Source organism: Vigna radiata, chromosome 8 (genome assembly GCF_000741045.1).
Source record: "Vigna radiata var. radiata cultivar VC1973A chromosome 8, Vradiata_ver6, whole genome shotgun sequence".
Classification (NCBI taxonomy): Eukaryota; Viridiplantae; Streptophyta; class Magnoliopsida; order Fabales; family Fabaceae; genus Vigna; species Vigna radiata.
Genome location: NC_028358.1, coordinates 34,615,629 through 34,631,289, shown reverse-complemented (window position 1 = coordinate 34,631,289; position 15,661 = coordinate 34,615,629). Strand labels below are relative to the sequence as shown.

The 15,661-nt window shown below is 30.6% G+C and overlaps 1 protein-coding gene across 1 annotated transcript; it reads left to right on the top strand.

Annotated features, from left to right (window-relative positions):
- Positions 1-6,829: 6,829 nt before the first annotated feature.
- LOC106772289 (actin-depolymerizing factor) lies at positions 6,830-10,840 on the top strand. The gene is made up of 3 exons (XM_014658591.2): positions 6,830-6,988; positions 7,921-8,186; positions 10,342-10,840. The coding sequence occupies exons 1-3, from the start codon at positions 6,962-6,964 to the stop codon at positions 10,490-10,492; spliced, it is 444 nt and encodes a 147-aa protein (XP_014514077.1). The 5' UTR covers positions 6,830-6,961; the 3' UTR covers positions 10,493-10,840.
- Positions 10,841-15,661: the final 4,821 nt, after the last annotated feature.

Genomic DNA, 15,661 nt, shown 5'->3' with positions numbered 1-15,661 from the left:
AATATTAATAACTATGTTTACTAAAGTGAATATTGCAATTATAATTTTCTTTTCATCCACTTGTTGTGTAGTTGGCAATATATGAAAAGGAAACCATTCGCACGTGAACTTAAGGTTTGAAACTTGGGAATTATTAAGGCTAAATTAATCTGCTCACATATATTATTCTTTTATTCATTTCATAATCTTATTTGGAGATTGATTTGATGTGTTTATAAAATAATATGATGCATTTCTTGATTCACAAGGTTGGAAAATTTTGCTTTCGACAGAAGAGTGTCTATAATATATGGTGCTGATTGAAACTATCTTTGAAACAGGATTGTGAATCTACCATGACTTGTTAATGCGTTAAGCTTATATAATAACATGTTCACAACATGTAATCATTTAATCTGTATTTCTAAAACTCACTTTATAGATCTTGCATAACAAATAATATAACGAGAGATACAATGAAAAAAAAATTATCGTAGATGTTATTTACACAATTGTTATAAAATAAATATATTTATATATGCAAATCAAAATTATTTAATGGAGAAGTGAACTTTAAATCTAATATATTCGAAATATAAATATCATCGAAGTGAATTTTAAGTTTAAATCAATTTTACAAAATCAATGATATTTATTTTATTTACGTATTGTAAATTGATTTTATCTTATATGAGACTATATATATATTATAAAAAAAAAATGTGAATTACTTTGTTGTAACAATAAATGAGTTTCATTGTGACTATAAAATTATGTAAACTTATTTCATATTATTTAAATTTGCTTATTTTAATTTCCAAGTCAACCTCTAACTAAATCTTATCTAAATTTTTATTTTGTCATCATCATTATTTTACTATTTTTCAGATTTATTTTATTTTTACTATTTTTTTTAGGATATTAACAATCTTCATCAAAAAATTATTATAAAATTTAGAAGTAATGTTTGTTATTTTTCTAAATATATAGATATACTCTAATTTATTTTTCAACCAAAAAATTATGTTCTAAATTAAATCAATATGTATAATTATAATTACAAAATAAAAAATATACAGTATTAATTAAATAATCCAAACATGAATTTTCATATAATTAAAGTAATCAAAATTATAATAATATTTAAGCACCGCTATTAAAGTTATCTCTAATTAATTGATGATAAAAACTATTACTTTAAAACGTAGTTGACTATTGTTCAAAACTTTTACTTGACCGAAAGAACTGAGGATGTCCCTATCCATGATATTTAAAAGAGAAAAAGAAAAAAAAATGAAGATGCATAGTGAAAATAAAATTATTAAAAAGGATTAATATTGGTATTATGTTATGAAAAGGTTGTGTAGCTAATAGCTGCATCTTGACATGATAGTGCTGATTTTTTAATGAAGTGTCCAAAAATTCAATTTGGTCTCTTACACCTTTATTTATGATTACGTTGCTCGATTTGCTTTCTAAGTTTTAGACCAAAACATATTACACAGTTCTCATGGTGATAGCAGGCACAACTACGATCATACCTGTAATGATAATACTAATTATTATTATTTAGAAAAAAGTACAGGACTTCATATGATCAGGTATTTAATCTTTACCCCTTCATATCTAAGATCAAACACATTATATTAATTAAGATTAAACACATAATTAAATGCACTTACTGCATGTTGTTACTTAATTTCACGCACTTATTTAATCACATAAAATTGTTATTATAATAATAATAATAAATAAATAAATAAAAGTATAAAGAAGACGAGAATCGAGATAGTAATTATAAGTAAACATCGTTATGATTATTTATTTGTTGTTATGTTGCTGACTGGTTTATTAATGGTTGTAATGAGAATGTTGATGGCCAAAGCAAGAATAATATATTTATATATTTTCATCACCACCATATCATTATACTTCATCATCATCATGAGCATCCTTTTTTATCATTAACCATCCATCATCTTTGTTATAAACATTATGTTAGTGGTGTCTTTTGTCGTGATACTGACATAAATACCCATCATGGGATAATTATGACAACGAACGATTATTATGATAATATTGAAAAATAGTGATTTGTATACATTGATAACTATAGATATTTTCATCGAAATTACAGGTTAATATTCCAATTTGATAGTTGATTATGACCTGGATGATACATTCCCCATTCCCCATTCCCAATTACAATTATCATAGGCACTAATTTCTCAATAGATATAGAACTAAGAATTTCTTTGGCTGTTTCTTAGGGTCGGTTTTGTCTGCGAAACTTTACCACTACTAGGTTGGTTGAGTTTTGAGAATATTGATAATAATTAAATAAATTATTATTGACCTGAATGGTTTATGTGGGATATTCTTTTTTGGCCAATTTTTAAATATGAAATTTGTAGTTTTTATTTGTTAGCTACTGTGGAAACTTTAATCGTGATTATGAATATAATGGTTTACTAAAGTTATGACAGGAATTAGAGGAAATGCTTTTGATTCTTGACTTTAGAAAGTTGATTCAAACCTTGTGTTGCAACTTGCAAGGTGTGATCGAAACCGGTTCATTTAAGGAATTAGATTTATTTATTTTTTTTTTTAAGTTATAAAAATTGGTATTTTAAATATTAATCAATTTGATTATGGAGTGAAACCAAAAGAAACGCAGATGAATACTAATAAAAAAATGTACTTGGAAATATAAGAAAAAGAAGATGATAGAAAGTTTTGGAGCTAAATATTTTTAGATTTTGTCTACCTAAAAACACTTCATGCATCTTACAAATTTACTCATTCTCTCCCCTCAAATCTCTCTAATAAAACACGTCATAAATAATGAAATCATGAATAACTAGACTTTAGATCAATAAGACAAAACAACAAAGATAAATTGTAATAAGACACCGGACAAATGTTGCTTCAGTAGAAAAATATTTTAAGATGAAAAATTATCCTTTGTAAATTAGAGAAAATCTCACTATAAAAACAAAACCAATAGATCAAAAGAAAATGGAAGGAAAATGAAGAGCAAGGTCAGAAAAATAGAAAATCAAGGCAAAATGTATGAAAGAAAAAAAATAGATAAAACCTCTGCAATATTTAAATGAAAATATATAAAAAATGTTATGTAATAATTCAAACGATGTATTCTATTTATAAAAAATATAATTTACAATTTAGATTATTAAATGAGTAAACATATAAGAAAGATTTTAAAACACTTACCCTCGTTGATTTACTAAAAAGACTTATAAGTTTGGTATCTATATATATATATATATATATATATATATATATATATATATATATATATATATATATATATATATATATATATATNATATATATATATATATATATATATATATATATATATATATATATAAAATAGAGGTGTTTCCATTCTGGAGAAAAAAGATGTTATAGGTGGTAGACTGAAACTTCATATAATTTATATTCTTAGAAATGTATTTGATATTGTTAGAAAAATTATATATAGTCTAATAAGGACTCTATGTGCTACTGCAGTATAATATATATTGTATAGAAATTATAAAGTATATATGTATACAAATTAATTTTAATTTTTAAAGGAAAGTTAGCATATTTTGTAAATTGTGAATATATTAATATTTTAATTTGTACAAATGTTGTTAAAGTAACTATTATTATTAAATATGTTGTTACATTTAATACTCAAGCTTTTTTTTTTATAATAATTTGCTAATATTAAATTGTGAAATAATGTTATATTAATATCTTAAGTTATTAAAGTTGTCGTTAAAGTAGCCTTATTAAATATGTTTTGTTACATTTAATTAGAGACGTTTTTTTATAACCATTTCTTAATTAATTTTAATATACTCTAAAATTCAATACACTAGTGCAAAAATGTTGTTTAACGTTACTCGTGTAATCCGACGTATAGGAACGGATGGTGACATTATCGTAAATAGTCTGGTAAACTAGACGTCAGTTTTATCCAAAAATAGACGTCTATTAATTTCAAGACATCAGCACTGTAGCACCCCGACGTCTACTGGGCTGTATTTAATGCTTTTCACCTAATTCTCAGGCGCTTAGACGTCATGTAGTCCAAATCCAACGTCTAAGGCATGTCTGGAAGGCAGGAAAGACAAAAAATTCTTCAATGTTGACGTCGGCGTTTCAGGCTACGCGACGTCTATTATACCTGTAACAATTATGCTTACAAAACTCGAGGGCCTGAGACGTTGGCTATTTAGGGCCCCGACGTGTATGTTATTATAAACGTCGGTGACCCATACCAACAGTCGTGAACATCCCTGACAAGATATCAAACGTCAATCGGTTCAGCTTCCTAGACGTCGGTGACAAAAACCGACATCTAATGGGTATTCAAGTCAGTTTTAAATGTTCACTTGGACGTCACATTAGTAGGATAACCGACGTCTATAGACGTCGGTTTTCTGGAGAATAACCGTCGCCCAATTCCATTTTAAATACACCGCAACTCTTCGCGGCATTCAGTTTTTGATATCGATCGTCTTCCTCTTCTCCTTTTTCTCTTGCCACACCTCTTCTTTTTCTCTCTTTTCGGCATTCTATTATTGTTTCTCGTCTTCCTCCTCTCCTTTTTCTCTCTTGCATCCCAGGTGCGTAGTTTTTTTTTATGCTTACAGTTTAAACTTTATTTAGTCTTTCATCTATTATCTTGTGGTTGAACTGATTAAAATTTGCTTTCTTTGTGTTGTGTTTTAGTGCAGTTTTGATCCTCTCTTTGGGTAACATAGTACAACATTCTCCCTTTGCTAGTTTCCTCACAAGAAGAGTGGCAATCTTTTGAGTTTTCTATGGCTTCTCGACCCTAAATGGAACTTGGGTCCTTATCTAGTTCTCGTGTCACTGTAATTTTTTTCTTTTGCGGTTGAATAATGGGAAGTAGTCATGGACCCAGGTTCGGTTTTGGGTTGAAATGTCATAGAAGATTCAAAAGACGCAAGCTTTTTTTGTGGGGAAACTAGCGAGAGGAGAGTGTTGCACTATGCTACCGAAAGTCTGGATCAAAACTGCACTAAAAGACAACGCCTTTGTTAGACGTCGGTTAGTGCCAGGTCCGACATCTATAAGGAACATAGACGTCGGTTATTGTCATTTTAAACCTCTATATATTCATGTAAACGTCGGTTTTATGCATAGGTGGACGTCTATATAGAGAAATTAGACGTCGGTGTGGGTATAAGTAGACGTCTATATGGACGTCGGTTAAGAGGATTTCTGACGTTCCATGGGCGTCACCCTTATAGACATCTGTTGTGTAAGTGACATTAAAAGCCCAAATTAATCGACGTTAAACAGCGTTTCTGCACTAGTGATAACTTTTTTCGAGATAAATTTATGGTTTTTTTTAATGTATTAAGTAAATATAAAACATTTTTCTATTTTGTATGCCAAATGAGTAAATTTTCATTTTTATACTGTTCTTGAGAGATACATGTATGGATGTGATATATATATATATATATATATATATATATATATATTCAAATTCAATGTATTAAGTAATCGAATTATAACAAAAATAGTTTTGTGTGACAAATTATTGGAAGTCTCTGTTGTAAATGTGATATATATTCAATTATTAATTATAGACATTATATTATTGTAACTTTTTATATTCAATAATTTAATTTAAAGTATTTTTACAAAAAACATCAGCTTAGTTTTAGGCAACAAAGGCTTATTTTTTTCAAACTTCTTTTCTTTTATAATACAGTATAAGATAAGATTTTTTTTAGTTTATTAATTCAATTGGAAATTATAAAAAAAAAGACTTAATTGTAATTTTGTACCTTTTGAATTTAGATCTTAACTCGAGACGATCTATCAATGTTTTTTTAACCCTATATTTTACAAAATCTATAATTTTAATTTTTAATTTTTCCCACAATTTTAGTCTATTAGTTTTTGGTTATCTATAATTTTGAAACCTGAATTTTTTGAGCAATTTTAATCTTTAAATTTTCCTTCACTTTGTTCAATTTTCAATATTTAAAAATACATTGAAGCACTCTAAAATTTGTTGTTATCTTTCCAAACCTTTAGAGAAAAAAAATCGGAGAATGAGGAATTTTTTTAGTTTCCATATTTACTGGTCCAAATAATAAGAAATTATGGATATTTAAAAATAAAACTACGAATAATTAAAATTTAAGGACTTCAATTGTATTAAGTTAAATCCAGAAAATAATAAAATTTAGTCAAGCAAAAGAAAAAATGACTTTTTTATAAGAGCCGTTCAAGTGTATTTGCGTCGACTACAAGAAAACAATAAACGTTTTCATTTAGTTTAGCGTGGTAGTTGGATAGAAGGAATAATTTAATAAATAAAAAAACGGTTTAAAATATTAAAGTAGTTATTAATTTGTTAGATTAAATTGGAAATGTGCAATTAAAAATATGATAGACTAATTAGTCGATAGAGTGGGTAGGTAATTTCATCACACAGGATCACCTAAATGAAAAGAGTCAGGCCAATATTTTACCAATAATAAATTAATAGCATACTAGAAAAATGTTATTTATTAAGATAAAGGATTATTTTAGAATATTAGAATGATTCCAAAAATATCGTTATATTTTTTAAAGACTAATTTCTATAATTTGTTATTTAAAAGGTAAAAAAATAATTGTATTAGATTAAAGAAATAAAAGTATATTTAAATCTTTCTATGACATTATTTCGAAACTCAAACTTTAGACTAAATTGCAAAAGAGAGCTTTGGAAATTGTAAACTTTGTAAAAGTATTTGCGTTTCTCTTTTGTGGAGGTTTTCTCTTTGCTTTGGTTTTACTTTACCTTTCTTGAGTGAAGAGAATAAATACCTTTTTTGCGTTCGATAATTTTCTTCATTATTTTTCTCTCCTTCTCTCCACACAATTTCTCATACCTTTCTCTCGCTGCGCAAAACCCATCCTTCATCTCGCTGTACCCATGGCTTTCAGAGTAGGAGGAGGAGGGGTAAGCTCTCCTTTCATCTTTTCGCCTCTCTCTCTCTCTCTCTCTCTCTCTCTCTCTCTCTCTTTATATCTATCTATCTGTCTATCTTTTAATTAACACTTTTATTTTCTGGTTTATTTTCCTTATTTTGCCTGTGCTGTTATCACTTGATTTTGTTGAACTTTTATTTATTTTTGCGCTGTCGAGGTCCAATTTTACTGATGCTACAGATTTAATGCTACATCTCTGTTTAATCGCATGCTTTTTAGTTTGTTTCACTCACTTGACATCAAATCGACATTGATCTTTGTGTTGTCTTTTGGTTTGGGTCTATATTCTAGTATTTTGAAACTTCTCCTTGATGCATTTGAGTTGGGCCTGGTATGTGTTAGATTGTTAGTGCTATGTTGGGTTCGCTACGAGGATGATTCAGAAATTGAAATGAGAGGTTTTTGATCTATCCATTGGCTTAAATTTCAATTGGTTCACTGTGATGATACATACTATCTTACAAAAGGAAGGGGTCAAGAAATCAGGCTAGATCATATGCTAACAATTGAAAGTTTATTGAATATTTTGTTCCTTTCCCATGCATGAAGTAGCTTTGAGTTGCAATTAACTTTAGGGTTGCTTGCATCAGAATTTTTAATTGATCCAGGGATTGGATGCAAAATAAGTAAGTGCATTTTGTTACTTTTGAAATATTATTTAATTTTTGCACTCATACTGCATATGGATCTTGTGACCGAGCTCGAGGGAATTACATTTGTTAGGAGTATATGATTGGCTCTCCTGTTGGGTTGTTGTCCTTTTTTTTCCTGACTGCTAAGATTCATTTTACTGTAAGAACATCATCATTGTCCTTATCATTATCGATTTTGGTAATATGGTTGGAACATTAAATTTGAAAGGGGCAATAATTTAGAATTAATCAATATGTTGCTTCATTGTAGGGAAATGCCTCTTCTGGAATGGGTGTTGCTGAGCATAGCGTAAACACGTTCCTGGAATTACAGAGGAAGAAAGTTCATCGCTATGTGGTTTTTAAAATTGACGAGAAAAAGCAAGAGGTTGTGGTAGAGAAAACCGGAGGCCCTGCTGAGAGCTACGATGATTTCACTGCATCCTTGCCTGAAAGTGATTGCCGATATGCTGTCTATGACTTTGATTTTGTCACATCTGAGAACTGCCAGAAGAGCAAAATCTTTTTCGTGGCATGGTTAGTCTCTTGATTTCATATACTACTTTAGAAATTGCATATCATATTTACTCATTCTAATATTACCACGTTGGTTTCTGTTTACACTGCTTCATGCATGTGGGTATAGCATTTTACTGTTGCATCTATGTAGCTTGCCTCAAATCTTGAAATACAGATAAATAATTAAAGCCTAAGACGTCTTAAGGTATCATGGCCACTTTGCCCATCTAAAGAGGTATCTATGGGTAAAGTGAAAGCAGATTAAACAATTTAAATTCTCTACAGTGATGTAATTCTCTAGTATATCTAAATATGATTCCAATCGTTTACTATGATTGTATTTTTTTTTCCTTCATGCGCCAATGAAGTTTTATTGAAATGAGTACAAGGGTTGCTTAACCCTCTAAAAGAACCAGATCATATCAATGAAAAGGCAGGTCCGAAACCAACCACATTGTCTGATACAAGTAAAAGGTTCCGTGTACCAATCAGAAAACAAAAAAGAAACCCTTTTGTTCTTCGGGGAAATGAGATTGAGTATTATGAGATCCATCAACCCCATCATATCCTAGGGCAAAATTTGGGAAAAAGTCCTATTGTTACAACAACCATATTAACAGCATATTAGAAAATATGCCAAGCATACTTTCTTTCCTCCAACATACTTCCATGCCAAAGATAAGAACTTGACCACGGTGAGGCATAACTATGGAAAATCCAAGCCAAGTGTAAAGTAAAGATCACACAGGACGAGACACGCAACACAATGATTGTTTATGACTCCCCTCCAATAATAAAAGGGTCTTCGAGGAATCATGAGCCTAACCCCGGATCATACAAAACTTAACCTTCTCTTTATTGAGAGATGTGAGAGGAAAATGCTCCTATCTCCTATTTCCAACCCCAAAGGTGGAACACCTGTGACATTCAATTCTTCGTAACACTATACTTGGAAACATCCAGCACCCTCTCAATGTAACCAATATTCTATTATTTTGAATGCCTATTTTCATTTTTCTTGTTATGGCCCACTCTAAACATACTAGTGGCAGAGACTGAACAAGTAGTTTGAGAAGTTCTTAGATCTCAATTTTTATGCATATATGTCAAAGTCCGATATCTTATTGCATTCTCTAGTTTAGAAACTTGAAAAGGTTTCTGTATATTTCATTTTATAAAATATGCCGAACAATTTATTACGTAGGTTATAGCTGTCCCATAAGCCAGTGTATACTTTTCTTTGATTGTTTTTCCTTAGATCATTACTGACTTACCTAGATCTTTGCCAATCGTAAATGTTGCTAGAAAAGTATACAAATAATATTGAGTAAGTTTGAATGAATGACTGAACTATTTTACCCAGACTACTTACTGGAATTACACAATTTGGAATATTTTTCTTTTCTTAAGTCACGGGATGGATTTCAGACATTGGTAAAGCTATAAAGTTTCTCCTTGTTTGTGATATAAACTTAGTATAAACGGAATTTGTCTGGTCATCAACTGACATGAGAGGTTGTTTTTTTATGGTTATTTTTTACTGTGGAAGAACTTGTAATCTTTTTTATTTGGGATCCACGTGATATTTGGCATGTGCTAGTCGACGAAAACTTATTATTGGGGTATATATCATCATATTTTCAAATGGAGTAGGGGGTAAGCTGTAATGGAACTGTCTACATATTTTCAAGCAAAATTGAACTTTAATTAATACACCTCTTTGAACTGGGGACAGAATATATTTTTCCTCAACTGCTAGACTTATCCATTAGTAACATACTGTATGTTGCTTTGTCAGCTCTGTGACTTCTTTTTTGCGCTTAGTTGTTTTTCCCAATGTTTCCAGTAGTTAATTTATGTTCTGTCATCCTCACTAAACGTATGTGATAGTTTTTTATATCTTTAATTTTGTGTTGATAAATATTTTTAGGTGTTTCGATTATTTTATAGATTGACTATGATTGCAAGATAGACGGCCTTGAAAGAATTGTCTGGCCGGTGTCAAAATATGACTCACAGTTTCTTTCAACTAGGTTATCTGACACTTGCAGATAAAGTTTACCTTCTATTCATTGCTGTTACTAAATCAGAGGAATTTTACCTCAAACATTTTGGCACATCTTTTGTTGCTTTTATTCTTCTGCTTTACGGTTTACGAAGGGATTATTTACAGGTCTCCTTCAGTATCCCGCATTCGCTCTAAGATGCTTTATGCAACATCCAAGGACAGGTTCAGAAGGGAACTACAGGGCATCCATTACGAGATTCAGGCAACAGACCCAACAGAGATGGATCTTGAAGTCCTCAGAGAGCGTGCAAACTGAGCAGCTACGCAAGAGGGTCGTATTTTTAGGTGATCTAGTTAGGATATATGAGACCCTGCGGGAATGATGTTGACTGATACCCTTTAGTTCTACCATGTTCTGTCTGTTTCGATATATTTCTTTCTTAAACTGCTGACCTATCATTTATCAAGTGAAATAACCTGCACCTGTGAAAGCTGATTAGGGGTTCCTGCCTAAGAAACTCCACTGCAGGGGAATTTCAGCATTTCCTTATTGCCATGATGCATCACAGGTGCAGATTAATATATATTAATGGCTATTGAAAAATCAACTTATATTCGATGAATTTCTATTGGAAGTTGGTGAATCTACTTTGTTCCCTTTTAATCCACGCAGGGGTTTAGTTTTGTTGCTTCAGTTCCAGGACTGGAACATTTGCCACTTGCTTTCTGAACTTAAGGTATGAAAACTACTCAATAAGCTTACTGATTTGATCGAGTAACAGTGTAAAATTATTGTGTATTTTCTCCGTATATTTAATTTTTAGTAAAATTGGATCTAATCTGCATTAAAATTAAATTAAACAAACAACACGTTTAGTATGTCTTTTTTGTTACACTCGGAAAAAATATTTTTTCTTAAATTAATCTCGACCTTTAATAAAATGCATGTGTTTTGGTTTACTTTATTAGACAAGAATCATTTCTAGAACATATACAAGTTTGAATAGTCTGTCTAAAGTTTAATAAAAAATATTAAATTAATATCAGATTTAAATATAATTACATATTAATTATATGTGTAGTTTAATTTCATTATCGCGATTCCATATCAGAAATGTGGTGTAGGATGGGATTGAAATGATGAATTAATTTATAGAAAGGGAGCATGATGAACTGGCCAGGGCAGATTGGCAGGCAATGATTGGCTCCACACCATTATTGTTTTGGTCCTATCACCTTTCTCTCTCTTTTTTTTTTCATTTTTTTGTTATGTATGTCTTATCCAAAAAGTGATGGTATACAGTGCTACTGTTTTCTATTTCTATTATGCGAAGTACTAAATTTTCTTTTTCTGTTAGTATTGTGTTGAATTGAAGCATGGGTCTTGTTAAGGGGACTGGTGTAATAAATGCAGGAAAGGTATTTCGGTTTTCTTTTTATTTTCGTGGGCCTTCACTCTCTCTTATAACTGTAATATCAAACGTTTCTAAACTTTTATCTTTTATGAAATTCAGATTTAGTTATGTTTAAAATTTTGATGTATTTAATTTTTAAAATTTTAAAATAAATTAATATATTTAATTTAATTTAATTATATTAATTTTTTTACGATGTATTTTTTAACTAAAATTAAAATGTGTAAACAATTTAAATATTAAATAAAACACGTTTGACACATAAAAATGTAATTAAGTTAAAAGAATATATTTATTTATTTTTAAGATTTAAGAATCAAAACATATTAAATTTTTAGATAAAAATAAATTTTAATTTCATGTTAAAGTTTAAAAATTAAAAATATATTTAACTTATTTTTAATTTATAGTTGGATGTTGGTTTCAAACTTAGAGTAATTTAAAAAATATATTTACAGTAATAGAAATTACTCACCAAATAAATTTATGTTTTTATAGTCAGCAGATAAATTCACGTTTAAGGATAGCCTTTTATTAATGGGAAGATATTTGTGTCTTATTATTCATCATTTAAATTAGAAATTAATAATAAACAAATAAATACAAAATATCAATATATTTTTGGAAATTATGTATTATGTTATATAAATAACATTAAGAGTTTTGATTTTTTTTTGTGAGTTCTGTTGTATTATATACGATATTAGATCTCATTTATTTATTTTTCTCTGTATAAGCCCTCAATTTCATACCATAAAGAAAATTTGTTACTTACTTTTTTTTTTCTCTTCAATTTGAGACCTTAAAACAAATTTTTATTGCTCTTACCATTTAATTTTTGTTGGTATGAGAGTTAGATAATGTCAATATGCTCATGGTGGTTAATTCTAATCTTATATCACCATTTAATTTTTGTTGGTATGAGAGTTAGATATGTCAATATGCTTATGGTGTGTTGGTTAATCCTAATCTTATATTGAATCAGTACAATTTTATACATTGCTAAATAAGTGGACCAAAATAGATTTAGTTATATTAGAAGATTTTAATTAATTATTAAACATAATATTTATAATCTTATTAAAGGTTGAGTCGAGCTGTTTCGATTTGAAGGTCAATTTCAGTCTGTTCGAATCGAAGTTCAAGTCGAGTTAGTCCGAATCATATGTCAAATCGAGTTAGTCTAAGTCAAAGTTATAATCAAGTTGTACTAGAACAAAAATCAAGATGAGTCAATCAAACTGAAGATTTGAGACGAAACCGCTACATTAAAGGTTAAGATGAGTTACTGTAAGCTGAATGTCCAGACAAGAGTTTTTGGATTGAAGATTGAGATAGACGATTTTAAGTCGAAGATTGAGATGAGCAGACCCTACCTGAAGGTTAAGATGGGTTAACCCAGGCTAAAGATAAAAATGGATATACTCGAATCAAAGGTTAAGATGAGTAAGCCTAGGTCAAAAGTCAAAATAACTTGACTCAGACTGAAAGTCGAGATAGGTAAATTTGAGAAGAAGTTTGAGATGGGTTAGCTCAGCCAAAAAGTTGAAACTTGTGTCTCGGGCCAAAGGTCGAAACCAGCCAACCCAAACCTGAAAGTTGAAATGAGCTAGCCTGAGATGAAAGTCAAGATGGACCAATTAAAGTCAAAGGTCGGTTCAAGTCAACTCGACCCATGGTAAAGCCAAGTTGACTCATCTCATATTGGAGTTGAGTTATCTAAACCTATAATTGAATTGAGTTGATATGAAATAAAATCAAGACGAGTTGACTCTTATCGAAAATTAAAACAAGTCGTTCAAAACTAAACATAAATACAAGTTAATCCAAAATAAAAATTGAAACGAGTAAGTTTAAACTAAAATTTATGTCGAGGTATAATTGATTATTAAATTAAGATTTACATTATTAAATACTCAAAATTGATAATTTAACAGTTTTTGTAAAGACTTGGGATTTTGTGAGCACAAAATGGGGACATGTGGCAACAGATAAGAGGGTAATGGCTTTTAAAAACTAAAACACCATTTGAGTTCAAAAATCTGATTTCTTTGAACCCTTAACTCTTGTTTGGAAACCACCTCTTCCAAGCTCTCTTTCTGCTCATTGCATTCTCTCCCAAAATTCTCCAAATTGAACCATTAAATTTCCTTCCTGTAACTGCCTAAAGCATTTGGATTCCAAGAATTCCAGTTGCACCGATCATTCCGCGTTCGAAGAGGGTAAGTTGCTCTTCCCTCTTTACTTCACCGATTTAAGCCTTGGAACATGCAATCTACTGATTGCATGTGCTATTAACAGTTTCTTTCTTCAATTTCTCTTTCAATTCCAGCTTTAAAAGTTGTTTTGATCACTGTTTTGTGATCTCTAGGTTGGAGGATAAATTCTGAAAACGTTAGGACATTTAGGAGAGAGCCTTGAGCTGTCCTGTGCAAGGATCCAGGTAAGGGGAGCTAGTAATTCATATCTTGGATTATGAATTTGAAGTTTTACATGCACTGTGAATCTTGTGTGAAAATCTGTGAAATAATAGTAGTAGGCAAGTTCTTGGTTCATTATACTGTTTTGAGTTGTATTTAAGTGACATGAGAGTATGAGACTTTGTGCNGTTAAATTCTGGAATGATTTTGAACATAACTATTGATGATTGATTATACATGATTGTAAAGNTGGATTGTGATTTGTGAGATGATTTATTTGATTCATTGCATCCATAAACAAAAAACTAGTGAATTAGGTAAATTAGGCTGAAATTTAGGAACTAGAGTAGCTATAATTTGAATCTGGTAGGAGGTACTGTTTTGGTCAATTTATAACCCTTAGACAAGTCACATATGACTTATAGGATGAGTCAAAATGGTCTAAAATAACTGGTAAGTGGTAAAATCAGAAATTGCTATCTAAGTTCATGGAATTGAAGTTTTAGGAATTAAATTCATGCATAGCAATTAAGGAATCAACTTATGATTAGTTAGGAACATCTAAACAAGTTCAATTCATCATACAAATCAATTTAGGAAGGTTAGAAGTTAATAAAAAGGTCTAAAACGAATTTTGGGTGTGTGAGTTCCTAAAATCTGCAGAAATTCGCTCTGCAGATTATGCAGAGTCGCACAACGCACTCTGTGCGCTCTGCGAATAACTTTTGGCAAACAAAATTCGCTCAGCGCACCACAGGGTGTGCGCTCAGCGAATTTTCTGCGACAGGTTGTGTATTTTTTATGTTTTTTACATTTTGGGAGCTCCGGACGTTCGTTTTGGACGTTCTTTAGGTCGTTCTGGGAGTTTTTGACCCTTTCGGATCCATTGGTGAGAGTCTCCAAGCTGTTTGAATTACTTAAGTATAGGTAATTATAGTTGATAAAGAAATGGGTATTAATAAATGATGTTTCTTTGAAGATATGTAATGTATGAGTTATATATGTTTATTATGCTTCTGAATGAGATTGTATGATTGATTGGATGAGGTTGGTGAAGTGAAACAAGATTGGTGATATGGATTATGGACTTTGAGAATTATTCTAAGATCTCTAGGTGAGATCACTTTAGTGTATGAGTGAATATTGATGCTCCTTCAAAGGAGGTTATCCCTAATACTTTGACGGTCTTTCAATCTCAAATAGAGATGATCGACGCGAGTGGTGAGAGTAGTGGGAAGTCCTAGGGTAGACACTTCCACTGTAGGTCTATTCCGCGGTAACGGACTCGCCTTGTGTGTGGTCGGGTGAAACCCCTCGGCAATGGCTTTGCAAAGCAGTAGAGTCCACCACAAGTGCAAAACCTGCCCAAGATCAATATTCATTCCTAGTCCGGACGAGTCTAGGTCAATTAGGATTTATTTATGTTTGATTGGTTGTTGCTTGTATGCTCTGTTTCTTGAAAATGCATTGAATATGTTTATGTTTTAAATACTAGCTCACCCTTGCAATGTATGTGTGTATTTTGCATGTTTCTGGTCTTCCCTTCTTGCGATGATCATCCTACTTTTGGATGTGAGCAGAACCAGTAGATGACACGCCTTTGGAGCAAGCTCTGGACAGTGGAGTTGTAGCTCCCACCTCTTAGATTTA